We start from the raw sequence: 23,339 nt of genomic DNA, 5'->3' as shown, positions 1-23,339 counted from the left end.
GCGTCAACACTGGATTTGCAAGATTGACCGAATGAACGGCAAGGCAAGGCGAGGCTGACTTGAAACTAGTGTGCGCATACCAAATCTTCTATCTGTTCCGTATATTAATTGAGGTATTCCATGTTCTCAAAGAAGCAGCCCTGTAAGACAACGAACAATTTCTGAAGGATAGAACTTCGACGTACGTTGTGAGGATCCAAATACATAAAATGGGTGTCCATTTCACAGTTCTCGAAATACCCCACAAGGTTTAAAGTTATGACTTGAAGAAGAAAGGTTTATACATGATGAGAATAGATTGAGAGAGGTTCGAGAAGTATTTCAAGCAAAAAGAAAAAGATAAAATCAAAATTATCAAGAATTCACACGATATCCTAAAGCATTTGCTACAACTTGAATTGAGAATCACGCAAAAACAACGCTGGCATAGTAGCATCATCAAACCCCCCCTAGGATCGTTCCTCTAGCTCCACGCCACACCAGGGCAGACGATACTCTACCACCTATCTGGAAGATCTCCACCCCGTAGTTCCGTAATATGTCCATCCTGATGATGCCGCAGACTAACCCTGTCAAATTCGTGCTTTTTGCCATTCGACAAGATGATATAGCCGCTAAATTGTCTGATAGCGGGCCTATATACAGCTGGCACCACCTCCCCGGTCTTTCCCTTGCGCAAGGAAGGCAACCCATTCATGTGGAACAGCTTAGGGCCCCGGCGAGCCCGGACGTTGGTGAAGTGCGAGACTTCACCATAGACGTTGAAAATCTTGAGATGAGCATGGCCTCGGCTAGGAAACGGTAGTTCAGGGCTGCTTAGGTAGGATGCAAGCGGTTTAACGTTTTCTCGCTCTGAATCTGGTTCACAATTAGTTATATATCGCCCCGACGGAGAACTTGGAAGATTACTACCCGACTCACCTTGACTACCAGTAGAATGGGGGACAAAGTTGTTGTGGGTGTGGCTGATTTGACCGTAATTCCCGCCCACCTGCGATCCGCTGTTGTTTCTACCGAAACGTGTGGAGCGACTCATAGTTATTGAACCTGTTTCAAGGTTAAGAGTCTAATTGACTTCCAAGGTTTAGGACTTCCAAGGTTGGAGGGATAAGTCGGAGTTAGCTCTAGGTATATATAGTACGAGTACGATCGCGCTACCTAGGTACCTTAGTATCAGGGTTGGCTACGCCGTTCTTATTAATTACCTATTCAGGCCCTGGAGTTGCTGTTTCATCCATGGATGACTCGGACCTCTAATTTAAGTTTCTGCTATAGTTAAACAATATCCAATCATTTGAAGGAGGGTGAAGCAACCTGAATATCAAGCGAGACGCCAGCGCCAACTTGAAGTGCGAAGATGTTTTTCCTACTACATGCTTGCCCTGTGATAGGATGTGGAACTCAAGCGCTAAGAAAAAAGTGTGGCCGTTCAAAATGAGTCTTGAAATGACTTTTCGTTTCATCTTGGGATAGCGGCCTAATGCTTACCTAGGTAGTCTAAGATCAGCAGGTCAAGCGCTAAAAGCCTATAGCCGACTGATTTCGGGTGGAAATGTCACAAATTTTAGAAGCCAGTGTCATGCGCAATTGTGTCTTTCTCATCGCCACCTCTGAGTACTATCAGTCCACGCCCCGGGTTTCATGCCCCGGGGGTCGATGGTTTCATTTACCCTGACCCCTCGCAAAGATAGTGCCAACTTCAAGTTGATGTTTGGTTTACCCAAGTAGACCGGATATGAATCCGTTCTTTGACTAGGTAGCACTACTACTAGTAGTGGGTAATGTTCATAATTAACCTTGGAACTATGAAAGCGATATATACCTGGGCAGGCTAGTATACTACATAATATAGGCCGGGCTGGCCTTGGGGTAGAGATTTACATTCTTTGCTAGTTTCTCAAATTGAATATCCTCACGTAAAATCCACTTGTATGCGTACTACTAGTAGTAGTATGGAAGCCCCAGCTCAGGTATCCAGCTACCGATGCCCAGGCGATAAATCCCACACCAAACTCCGAATCTTAGGCTAGTGAGATTCCCAACAAAATACATTAAGCTTGATAGTTTGAGAAAAGCAAACTCATGTCCAAAAAGTAGAAGAAAACGATGCGGGAACGACTCCGCTCGATTCAATGCACAGATATAGGTATTGATATTGTGAATCCCAAGTTCAAAAGAGTGACTGAATGACTGAATGATCTTCAATTACCGCACCAGTTCCCACTCGCAAATATATTGCCACGACATGCCCACGCGGCCTTCCTTAGCAAGGTATTCATCCCTTGTAACCCCGCGACAATCCGTTCGATCTCCGAATGTCATCAAAACCAGAAGAATCACCTTCTGTCCAGGCGCACCCAGCATTCGCGCGTCAGGAACGTCCACATACCAGCACGCCCCACCACCGCCGGGTCCAGACCCGGGCACGTAATGGAAAGGAAGACGTTCCTCTTTGCGACCATCAATACCCTTTATGGCCAGCAAGAAGAGTGCGGGTTCCATCCGGCTATGATGCGCCAACGTCCAATGCTCACAGACCAATCCGAACTGGAAACGCACCGGGCTAGCCAAGTTGTAAACAGAAAGACGGCCATCAGCCGGGCGCATAGTCGACTGACCGATATCGTTCTTATCCGCGAAGCTGTAGAATTTAATCGGAGAGCCACCAAGAGGATTGTCCGGGTTGGTGCGCATGTATTCTTCCCAACCGATCTCGGGCCGGCCATCATCTCGGAAGAAATGCTCTTTGTTCGAAGGGAAGTGCTTGAGACCAAATTCATCGTTTGACATGGTGAACTGTCGCGGATGGAATTCCTGCTTGTACAATCCACCCGAAGGCTCGCAGATATGACCGCCACCCCAGCAGGGATCGACCAGTTTCCATTGACCCCCGTCGATTCTGACTGCATTCCAGGCGTGACCGGCATCGAAAGGTGGAATGGCGGCTCCCGGCGTGAGCTCTTTGTGACCGTAACCTTTACCATGGCCTCCTACCACAACGGCTTCTAGCCCCGCCTTTGTAGCTAGAGCAGCGAAGAGCCCGGCGAATCCCTCACAGACAGCCAGACCAGAAGCTAGTGTGCTGCTTGGAGTGGAAGGCTTTACACAATTATTGAAGAATGAATATGTATCATAAATGAGATTATGGTGCAGCCACTTGAAGATGACTCGTGCTTTGTCCGTGGCGGAGGGAAAGGGTGCAGTCAGCTCATTGGCCAGCCAACCGATATCGTGTGAAGGAAGTGTTTCTCGCGGATACCGCTCAGCGTGTGCGTCAGGGGCCGAAAAATCTCGACAGGCCAAGCAGCAAGTGTCTGATATTCCCACCGGAGCAACAGGCTGAGATGAAGCACCGAATCGTGGCTTTGTTGCCATGATCTTTGAGAGATCTGGTCGTGAGCCATGTGGAATAGGCGGGGGTGTTCCGTTATTAGTCGGCGTACTGCTGGGTCTTCCAGGCATCGCAGGTGCTTTATTGAGGTCTCCAAAGCCGGTCTTTCGAATATTATTGAGGTCTGAAGCAGATGCCTTAGGAGGTAGTCGGCGAACTGGAAGAGCCGGCCTTGATTCCTCTGTATCACTTCCTCCGTTTGATTGCGGCTCCAGGCCAGAAGGTCGTCGTGGTGGTAACTGTGGGAGAGGAGGAGCATTTCCATTGGCCTGCGGACGTGAAGGTAAGGTGGGAGTTGAAGATTCACTTGGCCGAGAGGGTAGACTGGGGCGAGATGGTAAATTAGGGCGAGAGGATGAAGAGGACGAGGAAGGGGCCGGGGCTTTCCCTCGCATGGAATTGAATTTGGCAGTAAGGCCGCCGGACAGGCCTCCGAGAGTTGAGGTCGACTTGGATTCGGAACGTGGAGGTGGTCTCAGGTCGATCTCCTCCTTTGGACGTTTCGGAGGCAGCGCAGGAAGCGCAGTCTCGCCCCAGGCAGGTGCTTTGATTCTGCCATTTGCTGTACCCGTTGAGTTCACAGAGGTTGTCGAGGCGCCTCGGACGCTTGTCGCCGTGGTGTTTGCGGTGGAGTGTGACGCGTCGGAGTTGACCGACTCCAGAGAAGGCCGTCGGTGTTGCTCGGTCGGCCTACGGGGTGGTAGACTAGGCCGAGACTCTGCATATGATGGTGGCGGATCTGCACGAGAGGGTGGAGGAGGGGGAGGCGCCCTCTCTCTCTTTGTTGGCAATGGTGGAGGGACTTTAGGCTTGGGTTTCAGTTCCGGCCTCGGGGATGGGATTGGAGGTGGAGGTGCTCGCGCCGGCCTGGACGTTCGATCGTCTGCAGGCTGGTTGCCGATGGTCGCAGTGTCTATCACGGAGCCGGTGACATGGTAGGAGGGTGGATTGTTGGCCGATCTGCTTCGTTCGGTGGGAGGTCGAGGATATGAAGGTGGTTCAGAGGCCGCCGGGGTGGCCTGTGATTGTCGCAGGGCGGCGATCCGCTCCTGAATCGAACCCAGCTGGGGTTCTTCGGTAGCCATGGCGTCTACTCGTCTCTCACAACTCCTCTGCAGGTTCGGTGGAAGACAAACAGGTTGACAGAGAGTGGAGATAAGATCAGGGAGTTATAGCGACAGTTGTGCAAATAATGGCTTGGCAGAGGGGTAGCCTTGTTGGGGCTAAAATTTGCAGGACACCAATGCTAGACGAGGAAACGACCGAGACGGAGCTAGCAGAATAGAGCAGACGTAGCCGATGCGAAAGAAATGGGAGGCTCAACAGGGCGGGGCTGCGTGTTTCTAAGATTGGGGGCGAGATGGGCGGGTGGAGAGGAAAGAAGTGGACCATGGGACACCACAACTCCCCAGGCACAGGCACAGGTACAGGTAATAAACTACTGAGGTTGCAGAGACACATGATGTGCTCTACAAAATCTGAATGGAATGAATATTTGAGTATGGATTTATTTCCGGCATGTCCCTCCATCATTCGGATTCCCAAACGCCTCGAGGCGGCGAGCGGAGCGCCGTCTAGGGAAAGACATAAAATCAAGAAAGAAGAAGAAAAAGGAAAGACCTAGGTGCGTCCAGATGCGAATGGGAATTACCCAATAAAAAAAAGAAGAGACATAATGCACAAAAGAAGGGGAAATCACCAGTTGAATCTGTCCTCGGAGATCACAGTCTTCATCGGACCATGCAAGATCAGCCAAAGAGCCAGAGACACTGCCATGGGCATAAGAAAAAGAAGACCGTGGAATACATCGTAGGAGAAAGGAAAAGGATTCACAGGGAAGAGAAAGACAAAGTAGGTTAGGAGTTAGGGTTGATCATCAAGAGCATCACTTCATCCCAATGTACAAAAACGGTCACCCGGCGGGTCATATTTAAACGTTTTTATACAGGAGTAGCGGCTCGCCAACATTTTCGATTTCGGGGATTGTGCATTTGAGATCGAATGCCTTGGCCAGGACAATCTTGAAAATCTTTTCAGAGTAAAATTGATTAGCAGGGCTCGACGCCAGAGTCGCAGATATCGGAGGTTTACCTTTTGAACATTGATGCTATGGCTGGTACTGCTGAAGATCAAGCTTGCCTTCATAGCCTTCGCAAAACGTTTTGCCTGGAGGGAGATTTCCTCCTGGTCTTCCCTGGGAAAGTTCACAAAGTGATCATATTTCGTGCCGACCAGGAAGGGGATGGCAGTCTTGTTAAAGCCCCGGCCTTGGCGATACCATTCCTTAATGGAGTTCAGCGTGCTCTTGCGGGTCAAGTCGAACATAAATAGAATAGCAACGGCGTCATTGCAGACCAGCGGCAACATATTGACGAATTCGCGTTGACCACCAAGATCCCAGATAGAGAAGGTGATCTCGGTATTCCGGATCGAAATCGTCTTTTCCATGAAATTGACACCTATTATGATTTCCCACGTTAGAACCGTAGTGGGATGAAATTGCTTTGAGCCACACTTACCAAGAGTTTGAATATAATCTTCGTCCCAGCTGCCCTCTACATACTTGACCATGAGACTGGTCTTGCCGATCTGGGCATCTCCTACCATACCCACCTTGATAACGACGCTGTTCTTCGAAGATTGGCTTGGCTGTCGCTGAGCAGCGTCCGAGGGCTGCATCTGCGAGAAACCGGGGCGTTCTGTGCCACTGGACACACCAGAGCCAGGTCTCGAGCCAGGGTGAAGTTGAGGCTGCTGGTTCAATGAGGGGGAGGAGTTGAGGCGAGAAGCATGTTCGGCATCTTGAGGGTGGTATTCAGGAGCAGCATTGTGGAAATCGGTCGATCGGGAATGATAGTGGGCTTTGGAATCGCTGTTATAGCCGTGGTCAATGGCCGGGCGGCTAGCGGGACGCTCTGTGACGGGCTCTTCCACATTGACGCTGACGGCAGCCGGCTGCTCGACGGGGAGTGGTTCAGGAGATTCCAGAGGTTGTTGTTGTTGTTCTTGTTCAATTTGTGCAATTTGTTCGGGGTGAGCCACAGGCTGATGTTGGAAGTCGGAGACAGGCGCTGGTGCTGGTGTCGGTGCTGGTGCTGACTCCTCAACAGGGAGCTGCTCTGGCTCATCGACTGCAGGCGCCTCCGGGACTGGCTGTTGTAGCGGCTCCATGACAATTATCGGGAATCGGATCGGGGAAAAGGATATCGCTTTTCTATTCCTTGCGAGTGGGACCTGTTCACGGAGGTTTCATTAGTATCTGCGGGGAAAGGAGACACTGTGATATATCACCCACCGATTCGGACCAATGAGATGGAAAATGAGGCCGGTTTCAAACAACTGGACAATTCGGACAAAATCAAGATTTTTTTTTAGGAAGCTGAACTCATCAGATGGGGTCTCTAACTGTGCGACTGCTGAGGGGGCAGATTGGGAGCACAGAATCGGGTAGTGCGTAAACACAAACCTGTGAAGCAGCGGTAGCGGTAGCGGTAGTGGCAACGGGTGGACGGAAAGGCGAGGGAAGGGAGAGTCGGCCCAAGTTGCAAAATGAAATGAGATCGGACGAGATGCAAACGAGGGCACGGCAAACGCAGGAACCAGCAAGGAGAAAGAAAGCTCGCGACTTTGCGACGACCTGCAACCTGCTCAGCTCACTTGGAAGCGGCCACGATCTGCGCTAGTCCCTAATCGGGCTTAGTGGTTCCCTTCGGGCAGTCACTCTTTCTCTGCGAAAAAAAGAGAAAAAAAAGTTCTTATCGTGCTTCCCCTCTTAATCCCCACCCCGCCCTTTTAGAAGAGGCTCCCATTTGTCTTTTCAAATATGTCGAAGAGATCCGCGGATGCCTCAGACGACCAGTCGGCTGCGCTGAAGGCCGGAGAGCGCCCTATTGTCGATGCCACCCCGGACGAAGTGGGGGAGTTTGAAGATGAGTACGAGGACGAATTCGAGAGTGAAGATGAGATCCTAGAGGCTGGTGTCGATGGTCGCCCCGATGCTGAGCGTGAGGAGGAAGAGAGAGGTATGTAGAATACTTTTGCTCATTGTACAATGGCTCTGTGAACTGACTGAAAACTAGCGGAGGCTATGGAAGTCGACAAGGAAACATTCATCCCCGGCCGCACGAAATTGGCCCCCGGCGAGACACTTTCGCCCGATCCTTCTACTTATGACATGCTTCACACCCTCAGTACACCCTGGCCATGCCTGTCCTTCGATATTGTGCGCGACTCGCTGGGCGACAACCGCAAGACCTTCCCCGCAACCGTCTACGCCGTCGCCGGAACCCAGGCTGAGGGAGGCCGTGCCAAGGACAATGAATTGATGGTTCTGAAGATGAGCAGTCTGAGCAAAATGGAGAGAGACAACCAAGACGAGGAGAGCGATTCGGATGATGACGACGACATGGGCGAGCCCATCCTCGAGCACAAGTCGATCCCCCTCGGCTCGACTACAAACCGCATTCGCGCCCACCAAACGCCCTCTCAGTCCGCCGATTATTCGAAGCCCCCTCAAACTCTCACAGCTACCATGTTGGAGAACTCGCAGATTCTGATCCACGACGTCACCCCCTACCTCTCCAGCTTCGACGTCCCCGGCACCATTCTACCCCCCCTCCGCCTCCAAACCTCTTTCCACTCTTCGCATGCACAAGTCGGAAGGTTATGCTCTGGACTGGTCTCCGCTCAACCCTCTCGGCAAGCTCCTGACTGGTGATAACGACGGTCTGATCTACGCGACTTCCCGCACTGAGGGCGGCGGCTGGGTGACCGACACCCGGCCATTCACCGGCCACACCTCCTCGGTGGAGGAGCTCCAGTGGTCCCCCCAATGAGAAGAACGTGTTTGCCTCTGCCAGCAGCGACGGCAGTGTCAAGGTGTGGGATGTGCGGTCCAAGTCTCGCAAGCCCGCAGTGGACATTCACATCTCCAAGACCGATGTCAACGTCATGAGCTGGTCGAACCAGACCTTCCACCTTCTCGCAACTGGCGCGGACGATGGCCAGTGGGCTGTTTGGGATCTGCGTCACTGGAAGCCGAATGCCGCGGCCCCCAATGCCCAGATCACCGCTGCACCCGTCGCTTCATTCGACTTCCACTCGGAGCCTGTGACTAGCATCGAGTGGCACCCAACTGACGACAGTGTCGTTGCCGTTGGATCGGCTGACAACACCGTCACCCTGTGGGATCTGGCTGTCGAGCTGGATGACGAGGAGAGCCGCCAGGCTGGCATGGCCGATATCCCCCCCGCAATTGCTGTTTGTGCACTACATGGAATCAGTCAAGGAGGTGCACTGGCAAGCCCAGATGCCCGGTACGCTGATGGCAACTGGTGGTAATGGATTTAGGTATGTTCTACGAGTTTGCCCTTCCTTTATCTTTACCGCGGATACTAATATGTCTCTTCTTCGCGCAGTGTCTTCAAGACCATCAGTGTCTAAACGAATTGAGAGTTACATTCGACCAAAAGTATTAACGTGTGATGTCCTGTTCATATACCAGTCGAGTACAGTTAGAGGTGCTCGGCACACTGGAATGGATTATGCAGTCGCCATCAGAGAAGAAGAGATGAGCGACATGACCAAAATAATCCTTTTTCTTATCTATATTTCTTCTATACATTTTTGGCGTCCCTCGATAGAAATTCATTCAAGTTCCCATTTTGTGATCAACGCTGAGTAGTAGCTGAGCTAGTAGACAGCCAATCCCATTGTAGCGGAAAGCAAGCATACCCAATTCCGCCCGCGAGGACCTCGGCCGAGGTGATATGATAGCACATCGAGGGGGAGGGGCAATCCAAGAATGCCTTGATGTAATCCGGGACCTTCAATGCAATGCACAACATTCCAGACCCCCACTAGCGTGGCAGAAAGCTTCCTGGCGGGAGGAGGGTCCTCCGGACGACGCACCTGCGCACCCTGTATCCGTACCTGTAACTGTACCTGTTGTACCCGTATCTCAGCCTACACTGGATGCAGCAAGAGTGATTTTCTCGTGCAGGAAAATGCTAGTGCGAGGCTACGCTAACCAGTAGAGGTAAAGCGTTAGTAGAAGAGTGAATTCAGAGTGGAAGAGGATGTCAAGGGCCGTGTCAGATCGTCGTGCGCCATTTCGCTCGGCGCCGTCGTGGGCCCGAGTCGGGTGCGACTTGGCGCCAGTCGGTTCTCTGATCCTGGTGTACCTTTAGTCGAGATGAGGTACTGTAAAAAGTCCTCCGTAAATTACTCATGTATTGATGGTCATGGTGAATGTACTCTAGGTACGGGGTACAGTCTGCAGAATACCTTCCGAGAGCGCTTTGCATGGCGATCGTGATCGACTCGCTCAACTACATAAACAGCGAAGGAGGCTTCAGGGTGTGGCGATTAGATGTGCTGGTCAAAGCTGATTCGAACAATATGATCCGCCGTTGGTGTCTGTGCGAGTTGACTAACGCTGGAATTTAGTTTGTATGTCTGTATTGGAGTATGTTGGAGCTTTGGTTTGGCCGACATTCGCCGTGGAACAAGTGGGTTCAGAGGCAGGTATGACATGCATGGATTTGATTGTGGATTTGGACTTGGGGAGAGCAACTAAGTACCACTCGGTACATATCTTTTTGCGCAGACCCGGATGTATGTCGCTTCCGACTCTCGGGCATGTTCATCTTGACCAGCTCCCAGTGCTGGTGGAGAGAGCACCTGTGTTGCCTTTGATGATTCATTCGTGCTATACTAGTAACTCTTCACGCAAGGTACCATCTGTCGTGTACCTATATGCAACAGCCAAGTATAGAAGAGAGATTACACCAAGTACTTGTACATCCTGTACTCCGTACATGCCGTACGAGTAGCACTCGGGCTGTATGGATTACATACCCAGTGTATTCTCTGTACTTACATACACGAGTAATTGGAATGTATCTACGGAGTACACACATACAGTATCCACGGAGAAAGCTACATCCGACCCAAATACCACTACTGCACGACGAGAAACCAGGCAATCACATCAGATATAGCCACTGCACGTTCTATGGAGATCATGCACTACGACCAAGTAGAGTTTGGTGGATATCCATCGGCATTTCTCCGGTGAATCATGGATAATCGAGCCTTCACGGAGTCTTAGTACTAATACGTCCTTCGTGCTCGACTCGGACGATGTCGCGATTGTCTTGATTAGCTTGATTAAGACACCGGGCCGGGCCACTGGCCATCCTCGACCCATCGAACTAGTAGAAGAGAGCAACCTGTGAAGCGCCAGCCTTGGGAGCATATAGTAGCCGGATCCACATAGCGTGTTTGGAATGTGCTCATGGCTTGTTCCTAATAATAAGTTCTTCACACGGAGAGAGATGAAGATAAAATGGAGCTGGGTATTGGACATCGCGTTGGATAGACTTTGGAGCTGCTGGGGCTACGTAGATCCACCCTCGACAATTTGCCCTGTAGATGCAGAGTCGATAGTATGTATACGCTTGCCACCAATGATTGGGATCCAGGATTTGCACTGTACTCTGGTTTCTGGTCCCATCACCTCTTTGGATTGATTGGTCCTGATCCGATGCTACATGAACCTACATACATACTGTACGTTGGAAGGTTGATCGTCGCGCAGGGACTCAGATGCGGGAGCTAGGACCAGCGCCTATACCTGGCGAGTAATGAGCGTGGACCATATGCACCTTCACATCATCGTGTTCCGTGGAGATATCGACTGTGGTATTACCAAATTGTCTGGTCTCATTATTCTTACTCAATACAGAGAAGGGTTGAGCAATGATCCGTCGAGGCCGACCGTGAATCTCACAGTCAAGTAGAGTATAGAAGTGCCTAATACATTTCTGTAGCCCGCAAAACAAACCCATTTATCTATTACTCCAACTCAAGCTTATCTATGGAGTAATCATTCCAGGAAGAGAAGTCCAGACGAAAGCTAATCGAACCAGTAGGGTGACATCGCCGGGTGAAATTCCTTTGTTTCCGTCGCTGGTATCCACCCTCAAAGAAGGCGGCCGTCTAGACTCCACGAATGGCGCGCGTTTCAAGTTAAGGCTAGCCAGTTGATTTCATCCACGCTCGGCATTAGTATCTTACAGAATGCCGGCCTTCGTCACTCTCAGCCACAGCAATAAGCGCACCGCGGCGTTGTCAGGGCGTTGTTCAAGTGCACAGTGTAACAGAATCCAAAGTACTAGTACGAAATGGGTGGATATGTACCAACAGGACGGTTGAAATAGAGTGCCTAGGTAATAGGTACGGAGACAATACGGAGCATACAACACCACCTGGGCACTAAACTATACCATGACCTAGGTACTTTCCAAGACTCCCTTATCGTCTCCTACGTGGGAATTGCGGATCATGGCCTGAGCCTGACAGGAGGGATCCTCTTGAATCCACAATCCACCCCTGCCGCAGTGGGACGGGTCATCCTCGTTATCGCCCGGGGGGGCATGACGCATAGGGCCGCAGGAGGCTCAGAAGGTCCACCGATTGATGGCGAAGTCAGCACCTGTAGCCGGTCGCAGGGCTCGACTCGAGATGAATTAAGAGCTCCCCAGCTGATCCAATGTCCAGGGGAGGTGCATGGCCAGACAGGGCCCATTTCTTCACCACGGAGACTTCCCTGTTCAAGATGGTCTGGGGTGACCAGTAGCCACTAGTTGGCGGCACGGGCTGAAGTCCGATCATCTTGGACTAATATCCGAGCCGCGCACTTGATGCCATCGTGCACAAGCGGCGAGCACAGGCCATGGGGTGATCCCGCGAGGACGGGGATGGGGAGATGACTACTGTATCTACTGTATCGGAGAATTTTAATCATATTCATGACATTCTATGGCGCGAATGTGTTTCATTACATGGCGTGGTAATTACCGCCCTGTTAGAGGGCAACCGGCTTAATTCCGAGTCGGTTGGCTATCACCCGGAAATGCGAACGTGGGTTACGCGAGAATCTTGACTCTGAGCTGCCTTACTACCTACATGCATGTATTACCTCTGATTCACTAGAGTCAATGTCTCTACTTCGGACGCGACGGACTTCGAAGCCGGAGACTAGAATGTGTCCATGGTGTTTGTGGCGTTGACTGGCTTTGGTTAGGGCGCCTCGTTTAAAAAGGCTAGTCTCTGCGCTCACAAAGGTTTGATTTCCATTGGGGACCTGCATCGCCGCATTGAAAGAAAAAAAAAGACGAGTCAAAAGAAAGGGCCAACAGTTTTGAATGTGTACAATGCATTCAATTGTTGCCTCGTGTTCGCACATTCATGCAGGTGCGTCTTCCACAATAAGTTGCACAAAACTGGCACAAAAGTAACCATCATAATAAATTCCTGTGTAGTTCGACCAGTTATAATTATAGTTTACCCTCTACTCTCTACTTATGGTAACAATTAAATTACTACTAGTATACTCAACGCAACGAGTGTTAATCGCTCAGGTCAGGCGGCCAACGCCAGCAGTCACTTTCCCCCCCAGGCCCATTCTAATCTGGAAGTATTATCAAGCAAGCATTATTCTGATCCCTTGGGCAGTGATCCAGTGGCTTGCCGAGCGACCGTTTCATTTGCCTAATCTGCGTCGTCTCGGGTCACCTGCAGCTCTCAGAGACTCATACTAGTGGCTAGTTCGACCTAGCGCGCATGGGCACGTCTGGGGATTCTGCAAACGAGCTGTCCGTGCGAGGACGGGTGTCCAGGAAAGCGGGATTAGCGCTAGGAAAATCATTGTCAAATGGAATCAATCAACATGGAGCTGGTGGCATTACTTCATGTCCTGGAGATTGAATTGAAAACGAAGGACCACCGTGTCAACTCCGTGGCAGAGCTAGGGACGGCTCGCAAGTCTCTCGGTACCATGTTATGACACTCCGAAGTTCAGGAGCAGGCGCTCGCATTTGCACACCACTCGCCCTCCGCAAGGATCCGGGAATTCCCAATGCTCGCGAGACGAATCACACGGGGGGGATCGTCACGCACCGGCACCCCCCAGATCCAGCCGCATACTCGATCCGTCGATGGGCCGCGCCAATGAGTGATCCCAATCAATCCTGGGGACGGCCTCGCTCCGTACGGCCAAACTCAAACCGGGCTGCAACGTGCGTCGAATGTTGAGCGGGTGAGATTCTAGAAAGTTTGGATCCGGGGTTTCTCCAGCTTCATTCAAAGAATGTCCGGATGCATCCTCTCCTTTCCTATCTTTGTGGATATCACCCCACGTTTGTTTCATTTTGCCACATTCGAACCATGAGTGAGACACACCATGTGCGCAGGAACCGGAGGAAGTGCACCAACGGTATTGCCAACCCACATCTCAATGGGTGGGAGTGACCAGCAGCATTTTGCAGTGCAGGACAAAAGTAATAGTCCAAAATCCAGAGTACAGTACTCCATCCTCTGTACCGTGTAAGAGCCAAGGCAGGAGACCTATCGTGAGCCGGACAATCCCCCACACGATCCCTTTTCAGGCAGAGCGTCTGTCCCCCACAAAAATGGCGCAAGGCCTCTTAATTGGGGAGACATTTTGCGGATCCATCCGCCAAAGCTCAGCGCCCCAGCCTCGCAAGTGGATCCAATAGGTACCTGGCCACATCATAGGCAACGTCCAGCGTTCCAGTTCCCAGTTCTAGCGTGCCAGTATTTCTAGTCTGCCAATGGTAGCCTTTGGATGGAGGCCTGGAGAGACTTTGCCTTTTTGCCCCTTACCCTAGTGCTGGGCGGTACGAGGGAGTTTGTAATCTGTTCTGTACTTAGCCTGAGATGTGCCCCAGGGTGTATGTACCTAGATCAGGATCAGGCGACTATACTCCGTACTGTAGTATGCTGTAAGCAAACACCGTGACAGTACGATACATACCGAGTACAGGGTCAGGGCCGTTTCTCGCCGATCGCGGTCACGAGGAATTGCATTCTCGTATGGTGGTGGCAGGGGCGAATGGCAAGGCAGCCCCACTGCAGGCTAATGCAGCTAGAATCCGTGGGTAAAGGATGGAGTATACAGATATGTCCGGAGATTGAGCCATTGATTCAGAACTCATTCAGGAATGAGTGGTGACTGTTGACTTTATTAGAAATTATTGACTCTATGTGTGTATATATGGGTAGACCTAGAGTATACACCATGTACTCCATACTCCGTACTCCGTACTACATCATTCCACAATGACAAAATCTACACTTACTGCCAGTGGGCAGGTGCAGGGTGCAGGTGTAGGTGCAGGTGCAGACCAGTGCAGGCCAGTGCGTGCGCCCAAGATTGGAGCTAGCCCATTTGGAGTATCACCCTGGGTAATCGTTGACTTCTGATTGGTGGCATCTGCCGCTGGTCCCACTATGGGGAACTGGTATTGAAACCGTTACAATACACTATTCTGTACCATGCTGCACTCTACACTCTAGTAAGGGAGTATGGACTACCTCGTGCGTGGCGCGTGGCAGATAACCCTGTTCATCCCATACCATACACTCAACGGCAGGCCCACCCCCAGGCCAACGTGTGTATTCTAATCTCCCGGCTGCACGTACCTCCACGAGGCCCCGTTACTTCCACCCCCCCCCTCGGCGTATCGTGCCCGGGGGTTGTCTGGGTATGTTAAGCCAGTACCTCGCTCCAAAGTCAAAAGGTTGAGAGGCAACTTTCGATCAACTTCAACCTCTCCTTTCATCCTTCCCCTGTGCTTGCTTCCCTCCCCCTTCAACTCCTTCCCTTACTCGTGGTTCCCGCTGCCTCCGACTGTGTCGCGCCATTCGCATCGTCCTCTTATCTGCAATTGTCCGCTATCTCGGTTATCTCCGGCTTATCCTTAAGGTACCGGCGGTCCATGCTTCCTGACAAGACGGCCACCGACTGCCTCGAAGCTTGACAACTTTTTGCTCTCGCAATTTGTTCTAGTCTCCGTGAGTCTTCTTCGTCTCCCGATTATACTCTATCCGAGTCGCATCCCCTGTGGCGAGGTATCGATGTGCCTTGTGCCTTGAGCTGAACGACGTCAACACTAGAATCCGCCCCCAGAACGAACCCGCCCACCGGCCGCAGGTCCCCATATCCTGTCTACATACCAATAACTCACACCTGGGCGACTCATTAAATTCGAGCCGATTTACTTTACCCTTGGTGGAATCGTAGGGAAAGAGAAGAATTCCTCTTACCACTACCAGCCTCCCTTTCCCAATCAACTTGTTGTACAAGCTGGGCTTGCGCTTCCTGGTGGGTCCTCCTGTTACGCTTTACGCTCTCCGGCACGCGGTCCATGATAAGCACCTCACTCGCTCCCCTGGGCCCGACCGACTTGAAAGACTGGCGCTTCCGCACCTTTTGCTCGCTGTCTCGAAGAAAAATAACTAATCTGATGTCATTCCGCCCCAAATAGTCGTTGATGCTCTGACGATAATATCTATCGTCCGTTGTACCGCCCCGTCATCCTCCACCCTGTGACGAAAGTGTACATTCGATTGCGTCTTCTCGCAACCTCGGACGACACTTCTCCATTTTTCCTCTTCCTCTCTTGTTAACGTGACCGGTGTTTTTTGACACCCTGGTCCAAAAGAGAACAAGTCTCCCCCTGATGCTGTTAGGTGCTATGGTCGCTCAACATCCCGATAACAGCTCCCAAGTCGCAGACCTCGCTAGCATTAACGAGATTCCTGGAAATATGCCTGGTAAGCCTTCGCCCCACCATCACTCGCAGTTCCTGGAATTCTGAACTCCTACCGGTAGCTCCATCAAAGGAGAACAAGAAGGCCGAGGTCAATGGCCAGCCCGCCGCCGCCAATGGCAACATCCCTCCTCCCAAAACTGATAAGCCGAGACCACACGTCTGTACCACTTGCGGTCGCTCATTCGCCCGATTGGAGCACCTGAAGCGCCATGAACGTTCCCATACCAAGGAGAAGCCCTTTGAATGCCCTGACTGTGCGCGTTGCTTTGCTCGCCGCGATCTGTTGCTGCGACACCAGCAGAAGCTACACATGACCTCCACTCCGTCCTCTCGACCCCGAAATGGCCGTCGTGAGAGTACTTCTGGGGCCCCAGCTGGCGCGGGGGCCAATAGGGTGCGCAAGAACTCCATCGCTAACAACTCATCATCTTCATCAATGCGCCCCCGGGCCAACACCATCAGTCACATTGGTGGATCCGCCTTAGGACTGGCCGAGGGAGCTAACCCATCGTCCGCCCCGAGCCAATCGGGTCATGCATACCACCCCAGCCTAGGATCTTCGGTCGGCTCCAGCATTGACTACAGGGGCTTCAGCTCAGGACACCCGCCTGTGAATGGATTGGCTAAGCTTGAAACATCCGGACTCCCGCTGGACATGTCTGGTAGTCTTCGGACGGCCCCCGTTTACGGGAGCTTCGACATGGGCATTGATGGTATGCTGATGGGTCATGGCAGCACAATAAACCCCGCACAACTTCATTTCGCAGGTTCCCCCCAGGGCTTTGGTGACTCCCCATCTTCCCCATTCGGCCACAATGTCCACGGTATGCACCCCGCAGCGGATCCCATGATGGACGAGGATATGAACTTCGACTGGATGAGTGGGTTCGACGCGGCTGTGGCGCTTGGAAATGGTAACGACTCGGTCATCGATGAGTCGTCACCCTCTGCGATGAGCACGGGTAGCCAGAGTGGGATCAGCGAAGCCATGCTCGATGGCCCTAACCGCATTCCCATCTCCAACGGTTGGCACAACCCGTTCCCCGCACACCACCCAGCCGCCAATCAATTTGCAATCGACTTCTCCCCGAACACCCTCAACGAATTGGGTATCCCCCCCAGAGACCGTGTCGCCGAAGTCGCTGATGGCCCAGAATCCTTTTGCTGAAACCTACGCCACTCCTCCCTCCATGACTTCGGTCGGCCAACCCATCGTGGGAGGACATTCGCAGAGTATGTTTCCATCCTCAACAAGCGGAGAATCTCCTAATCCTCTCAACGTTCCTTTCCCGAATAGTGCCCTACGAAATCAACATTCCTCAGTCTCAACGGATACATTTACAGACTCCACACGACAGGCTCTATTAGCGAGCATGTCGCAACCCACTGGCTTCAATCATCGCAAGTATTCCCAGCCCGCGAGTGGCCTCCTCAATAGCCGTGAGTTGTTCGCCCGCTCGAATGGTTTCAACAGCACCGGTCAATTACCAAGCACTTCGGATATGCAGCGGTACATTTCGGCCTACATCACCTATTTTCACCCTCATTCGCCCTTTCTCCACATTCCTACCCTCAATTTCCAGGCCCCAGAGTACACCAACAACCTGCGAACACCTAGTGGTCATCTCAATCTCTGTTCCACCGGCGTTGCAGGTGGCGGGGGCTGTCTGATCCTCTCGATGGCAGCCATCGGTGCACTCTACGAATACGAAACTGCCGCATCCAAAGATCTGTTCGAAGCTGCGAAGAAGATGATCCAATTATATCTCGAAGAACGACGCAAGGCCGACATGTCTGCCGCGCTAAGTCGTTCAAGTTCTCATCGAGATAGTTCAGTGCATAACACTCCACTCTGGTTGGTGCAAGCGATGCTACTCAATGTGATCTACGGTCACACCTGTGGTGATAAGACTTCCGCGGATATCGCCAGCACACATTGCGCTGCACTGGTTAGTTTGGCACGAGCAGCGGAGTTAACTCACCACCTGGATCCGAAGAACCTGCCGCAGGATCACCTCAATGCAAATTTCAACACAGCCGACTCAGACTCTGCCGATAACGATAACTGGACATCATCATCCTACAACCAACCGAAGGAGAGACGCGACTGGTTAAACTGGAAAGTGGTCGAAGAACGCAAACGCACCCTTTATGCCATCTTCGTTCTGTCCAGCTTCCTCGTCTCCGCATACAACCACGCACCTGCTCTGACAAACTCCGAGATAAGGCTTGAGCTCCCCTGTGAAGAGGATCTCTGGGCTGCCGAGTCCCCACAGGCATGGAAGAAAATGGGAGGACATACGTCCTCTATGCAGAGCGTGTCCTTCTCTTCCGCCCTCACATCTCTTCTAACCGCCAGTCAACGAGAGCAACAACAGCAATCATCGAATCTTTTCTTCAACGAGGACCCCTCAAACCCAGAAAATCGGCCTAGTACTTTTGGCTGTCTTGTTTTAATTTACTCTTTGCACAATTACATATGGGAAACCCGCCAACGACACATGGGTCGACAATGGACCGCACAAGAAACCGAAGCCATGCAATCGCACATCGAGCCCGCTTTACGAGCTTGGCAAGCGGCGTGGGCAGGTAACCCTGTTCACAGCCTGGAGCGACCCAATCCCTTCGGCGCGGGTCCATTGTCAGCAGATAGCATTCCCTTGTTGGATTTAGCCTATGTCCGATTGTTCGTTAATCTGGGTCGAACGAAGGAAGCCTTCTGGCAGCGTGATTGGAATGGCATGGCAGACGAGCTTGCGCGAGGTACGGAAGTATTCCACCAGGTTGACACGGCCATGAGCGACGCGGTTGATTCAGCATTGGGCTCACTCGGTAATCGTCGTGAGTCGATCAACGACCTTGGTGTTGGTGATCTAGCCATCTCACAAATCCCGACGCAAGACCAATCCATGCAATCCCTTTCCAACGTGTACAAGACCGGTCAATCCAAACGGGAAAAGCACCTTCGAAAAGCAGCTTTTTACGCCGCCGATTCCATCTCCATGTCCGACCGACTTGGTAATACATTTGCCGAATTCTCATCGCGAGAACTTCCCATCCAGTGCGCCATGTGCGTCTTTGACTGCTCACAAGTACTGGCGGAGTGGATCACAACCGTTCAAGAGCGCGTGGGGCCATACCTGGGTATCCTGGGCCGCGAGGATGTCGACCTCACCCAGGTGCCAGGAGTAATGCTGCTTGAGGATGAAGATTGCAAGCTGGTGGATAAAATAACGGAGATTCTCAATAGCATTGAAACGAAAATGCGGCGCCAGGTGCAGAATAGCAATTCCATGTCTGCGCTTAGTGTGATGCAACGATTGCCTAGTGTGGTGGAAGGTGGATACGGGTGTAAAATATTGATTGCGACAGCGAGCTTATTGGATCGAGCTGCTGTTTGGCCAGGTAAGAGCCCTCCCACAACATTTCCAGATTCTATCACTGTGCTAACCTTATTCTCCTGCTCCTAGTGACCAAATTAATGGCCCGCTCCCTAGAAGCTCAGGCCATGCGGATGAAAGAACGAGCCGAACACTCCGTTATGATGAACACTTAATGACCTCTCATGTCTTCCGAATCCGATCTTTGAACTCATCCATATATGCGTCATCCTGCTTTATATGCCCAGTCGATTCATTTATTAAATTCTCGGGGCATCCAATCACCAAAATTCCCCCCCTGGACCCTGCTGCTTATTCTGGTGACACTTCCAACACCCGACTTGATGACTTGACTCCTCCGATACCGATACCCCGATCGATTGAATCTGTGATAGACGAATGCCATGCCACGATTACCTTTGCCTTTTCCTTTACTGTGATACTGCTGTCCCAATTCCATGTTTCCCCACCTAGCGATGATTGACGTTTTCTTCTGTGTTGTCCTGTTGATTTCTGTTACACTTATCCGACTCTCGAAAGAGCTCGGTCCCGATACCGATGTGCCGTGGTTGATTGACTTTTGCTGGTGCTTTCATTCAAATGTCAGTTGTATTGTGATTTGAATTTCGTTGGAGTTGGCCTGGGACCTTTTTTAACCATCTCTCTTTTTCTTTTTTCTTCACTCTGGTCTCCATGTCTAATTATGCCGCTTTACTTCATGTGAATATGATTATCTTTATTTGAATGATTTTGTGCGTACTAGTAATTTTGTCATGTTATCCCTTGCCCCTGCTCAACATTCCAAGGTTGAATACAGTTCCAGTTGAGTTGTCACTGAGAACTTGAATTTTCAACTTTAGGCATCTGGCACACTTTCGGCTGCTGGTGTTGTGGCGAAAGTACTTGACCTCGGGAATAGATGGCAAGGACCGGACGGGCCAGCCATTTACACTCAAGTCCCTGCATTTCCATTCGATTAATCCCCAATCCAATTTTACCAAACTTAAAGCACTTGGACATGTCTTTAGAAATTTGACTATGCCGCGAGATTTATTGCTGGTCACATGACTGTCCCTAGATTCGACGCGAACAAACAAGGCGTTCCATCGAGAGTCGTCCAGAGACCTCCAAGTTACTATCTACCAACGCGATACGAATCGGTCAGATCTAGCTCTCTCTTCTCCATCTTCGCCGGCCATCTGAAGGCCCCGGTTTATTCCTCAGATGTCTCCAACAGTAGCGCAAATCATCGCGCCTTATGAATACAAACCCGAGCGCGTGGAGCGCATAGCATTCCGAACGGTGCAGCCTCCCATTACCATTCTCGAGCCAAACCCAGTCTGGCATCAACGCTTCGAAGAAACCAAAGAGCGAATTCAGAGCGCTCTCGGGGAAATAATCATTGACATCGCGCATTCCGGCTCTACCAGTGTTCCAGGCCTACCAGCCAAAGACATTATAGATATTGACCTCTCTCTAAAGGACGCAGCGGACGAACAATCATACGTGAAGCTGCTCGAGGCAGCAGGGTTTCTATTTCTTCTCCGTGAGCCTGGATGGCATCAACATCGATTCTTTGTGGAGGACTGGCCCGGCGCATATCATGTTAATCTCCACGTTTGGGGTCCCGACTCGCCAGAGGTTGTCCGGCATCGTATCTTTCGTGACTGGCTTTTTAAGAATCCGGAGGATCTTCAATTATATGCGAAAGTGAAACGTGAAGCGGCTGAGCAATCGGCTATTGCTGGGGATTCGATGATGGATTATACACAGCGGAAAGATAAAACCATTCAGGATATCCTTGGAAGAGCGTTCCGAGATCTGGGTTACATTCAGTGAAATCTTCGAGTGTTTTGAGTAAGCTCATTTTGACATTGTTCAGAATGAACGTAGCGAGGCATAGAAACAATGGATTGAGTGATATGGAAATGAGAGGTGTGGAAGGAAGGAGGCGAGGAAGCTAGCTGCCCAAAAGATGTTGGAGAATAGTCGGGCCATAAGTCGCTGACTGTTCAGCTTTGATTTCTTTACTTCAAGACCTTTCATTACCTATGAGATCCCATTTGGAGTCGCATGAGTTTCCACCCGACATTTTTGACTTATCGATCTCCGGATGCCCAGGCCTGTTGGCCTCAGGCATCCTACATGCCGCCCCTCTGTCATCGATGGTATCCCTTTCCATCCACACAAAACACGCACGTTCGTGCTATTCGCTTCCTCTGCAAAAACCCCAGCACTTTCATGCTTGCTCGTTGTACCTGAATCTGTTCAGAGCAGATAGGGGGTGCAACAATAAAACAACTCATGATGTGGTGGTGGCTGCTGCTTACCATAATATTGGCAGGCTACTACATATCAACATCATTCTCCGAATTGGCAGCCATCTTCTTCGGATCAAGCTCTTTCGTCATTAGAGCTGCAGATAATCCCGGTGTATTGGTGAAGATGAGCTGGCATCCGCCGATTTCCTCAAGAATCAACAGCCTCAGTTCAGCGATCAATGGCACAGGAACCTATGGCTTTGTATTCAATTCTTCTCTACTACCAGAAGGAACTCCATATGGTATCTAAATCTTCTTCCTGTTTTTTAAAAAGGAATTTATAGCTAACTTTGACCCAGGAACGTACAACTGGTGCAATATGCCGCATGTCCGACCCACTGAATATCCAAAAGTGAACTCTTCGTATGTTCTCGAATACGTCGAAGTAATTCACCGACACCATAAGCGCACTCCGTACGCCGCCAATACTTTCCCAGTCGAGGTCTACCAATGGCACTGTGATAACGAGGCCCTCTTCTATTACGGTGCCCCCTTGCCAACTCACGGTGCCAACCATTCTGCCAATACCTACTGGAGTGTATACACCTCCCCATCCAATCCCCTGGTACTGCGAGGATTTGAAGGAAACTGTCAGTTTCCACAGATTACCCGCGGGGGGCTTGATGATAGCTGGCAGCATGGCCATGATTTGTACAAAGTCTACCACCACCTGCTTGGGTTTCTACCGGAAAAATACGATTCAAATCTTGTCGGTTTCCGTGTCACAAACAATGTCATCACCTCTCAGGTCGCCAGCATGGTCACATCTGGAATGTTTGGCAGCGATCTGGCTCAGCAGAACCTGCCCTTGCTCGTCCAACCCGTCAGCATCGACAGTCTCGAGCCCTCATACCCCTGCCCAGCGGCAGCTAGAAATTTCTCCGCGTATGGTCCCGGGAGCAGCGACCCAGGCTGGACCTCGCATCTGAAGGCTGCATCTGACCTATTCGCAAACCTCGATAAAATCTCCGGTATTTCACCTACAGATTCAGGCTTCCACATGTCCTTCGACCATTATTTCGACAATCTTTCCTCACGACTCTGCCACGAAAAGCCGCTCCCCTGCAACGCCAGCAACACGTCCCTCTGTGTTACGCAGGAGATGGCTGATGAGGTATTTCGATTAGGGCAGTACGAATACAGCTACCTCTATCGAGACGCCGGGCCACGCACGCTGGAGTATAGCGTTGGCCGTTTTGGCATATGGATCGCAGAATTGGCGGAAAATTTACGACACGCAATGCATGCAACCGGCCCAGCGATTACCGGCGACAGAACGAATGGCGGCATGAGATATCGACACAATGTTGCCCATGATGGGAGTATTAGCTATATATTGAGCATTTTGCAGGTAGAAAAGATGGTATGGCCTGGGATGGGCAGTGAGCTGATATTCGAGCTATATAGAGGGAAAGTGGACCACAAGTACTATATTAGAGTACTGTGGGGTGGCCAAGTGCTGAAAAGTAGCAACCCAACACTTGGTGATTTTGCTATGCTCGAAGCTGAGATCCTTCTTGCCTATTTTGATGGGCTTGTAGGTCAAAGAGCAGCGAAGATACCTCACCTGTGTAGCTTGTGAATTCCGAACATGTTCCAGTTTATA

General features: G+C 51.1%; 11 protein-coding genes across 11 annotated transcripts; 6 read left to right on the top strand and 5 right to left on the bottom strand.

Moving 5' to 3' along the window:
* Window positions 1–496: 496 nt before the first annotated feature.
* Window positions 497–1,036, bottom strand: N7533_006207 (uncharacterized protein; the record flags this gene model as incomplete). The annotated part of the gene is made up of 2 exons (XM_057102857.1): window positions 497–858; window positions 922–1,036. The coding sequence occupies 2 exons, from the start codon at window positions 1,034–1,036 to the stop codon at window positions 497–499; spliced, it is 477 nt and encodes a 158-aa protein (XP_056962487.1).
* Window positions 1,037–2,205: 1,169 nt separating this feature from the next.
* Window positions 2,206–4,476, bottom strand: N7533_006206 (uncharacterized protein; the record flags this gene model as incomplete). The annotated part of the gene is made up of 1 exon (XM_057102856.1): window positions 2,206–4,476. The coding sequence occupies one exon, from the start codon at window positions 4,474–4,476 to the stop codon at window positions 2,206–2,208; it is 2,271 nt and encodes a 756-aa protein (XP_056962486.1).
* Window positions 4,477–5,321: 845 nt separating this feature from the next.
* Window positions 5,322–6,562, bottom strand: N7533_006205 (Spg1/Tem1 GTP-binding protein; the record flags this gene model as incomplete). The annotated part of the gene is made up of 3 exons (XM_057102855.1): window positions 5,322–5,420; window positions 5,483–5,850; window positions 5,911–6,562. The coding sequence occupies 3 exons, from the start codon at window positions 6,560–6,562 to the stop codon at window positions 5,322–5,324; spliced, it is 1,119 nt and encodes a 372-aa protein (XP_056962485.1).
* A 652-nt stretch (window positions 6,563–7,214) lies between these two features.
* N7533_006204 (ribosome biosynthesis protein RRB1) lies at window positions 7,215–8,731 on the top strand (the record flags this gene model as incomplete). Its single annotated transcript, XM_057102854.1, has 4 exons — window positions 7,215–7,413; window positions 7,471–7,982; window positions 8,047–8,213; window positions 8,251–8,731. The coding sequence occupies 4 exons, from the start codon at window positions 7,215–7,217 to the stop codon at window positions 8,729–8,731; spliced, it is 1,359 nt and encodes a 452-aa protein (XP_056962484.1).
* Window positions 8,732–11,881: 3,150 nt separating this feature from the next.
* On the bottom strand, window positions 11,882–12,067 carry N7533_006203 (uncharacterized protein; the record flags this gene model as incomplete). Its single annotated transcript, XM_057102853.1, has 1 exon — window positions 11,882–12,067. One exon carries the CDS (start codon window positions 12,065–12,067, stop codon window positions 11,882–11,884), a length of 186 nt encoding a protein of 61 aa, XP_056962483.1.
* A 1,057-nt stretch (window positions 12,068–13,124) lies between these two features.
* On the top strand, window positions 13,125–13,489 carry N7533_006202 (uncharacterized protein; the record flags this gene model as incomplete). The annotated part of the gene is made up of 2 exons (XM_057102852.1): window positions 13,125–13,227; window positions 13,257–13,489. The coding sequence occupies 2 exons, from the start codon at window positions 13,125–13,127 to the stop codon at window positions 13,487–13,489; spliced, it is 336 nt and encodes a 111-aa protein (XP_056962482.1).
* A 1,804-nt stretch (window positions 13,490–15,293) lies between these two features.
* N7533_006201 (uncharacterized protein) lies at window positions 15,294–15,626 on the bottom strand (the record flags this gene model as incomplete). The annotated part of the gene is made up of 2 exons (XM_057102851.1): window positions 15,294–15,421; window positions 15,524–15,626. The coding sequence occupies 2 exons, from the start codon at window positions 15,624–15,626 to the stop codon at window positions 15,294–15,296; spliced, it is 231 nt and encodes a 76-aa protein (XP_056962481.1).
* Window positions 15,627–15,954: 328 nt separating this feature from the next.
* Window positions 15,955–17,200, top strand: N7533_006200 (C2H2-type zinc finger protein; the record flags this gene model as incomplete). Its single annotated transcript, XM_057102850.1, has 2 exons — window positions 15,955–16,033; window positions 16,092–17,200. The coding sequence occupies 2 exons, from the start codon at window positions 15,955–15,957 to the stop codon at window positions 17,198–17,200; spliced, it is 1,188 nt and encodes a 395-aa protein (XP_056962480.1).
* On the top strand, window positions 17,178–19,588 carry N7533_006199 (uncharacterized protein; the record flags this gene model as incomplete). The annotated part of the gene is made up of 2 exons (XM_057102849.1): window positions 17,178–19,437; window positions 19,503–19,588. The coding sequence occupies 2 exons, from the start codon at window positions 17,178–17,180 to the stop codon at window positions 19,586–19,588; spliced, it is 2,346 nt and encodes a 781-aa protein (XP_056962479.1).
* A 1,048-nt stretch (window positions 19,589–20,636) lies between these two features.
* On the top strand, window positions 20,637–21,251 carry N7533_006198 (GrpB family protein; the record flags this gene model as incomplete). Its single annotated transcript, XM_057102848.1, has 1 exon — window positions 20,637–21,251. One exon carries the CDS (start codon window positions 20,637–20,639, stop codon window positions 21,249–21,251), a length of 615 nt encoding a protein of 204 aa, XP_056962478.1.
* An 801-nt stretch (window positions 21,252–22,052) lies between these two features.
* On the top strand, window positions 22,053–23,315 carry N7533_006197 (uncharacterized protein; the record flags this gene model as incomplete). Its single annotated transcript, XM_057102847.1, has 1 exon — window positions 22,053–23,315. The coding sequence occupies one exon, from the start codon at window positions 22,053–22,055 to the stop codon at window positions 23,313–23,315; it is 1,263 nt and encodes a 420-aa protein (XP_056962477.1).
* Window positions 23,316–23,339: the final 24 nt, after the last annotated feature.

The sequence above is a fragment of the Penicillium manginii genome (assembly GCF_028828005.1).
Source record: "Penicillium manginii strain IBT 31320 chromosome Unknown utg000004l:1.0-7231830.0:1.0-7236170.0, whole genome shotgun sequence".
NCBI lineage: Eukaryota > Fungi > Ascomycota > Eurotiomycetes > Eurotiales > Aspergillaceae > Penicillium > Penicillium manginii.
The sequence above is the reverse complement of the archived record's forward strand: the minus strand, read 5'-3'. Positions and strand labels throughout refer to the sequence as shown.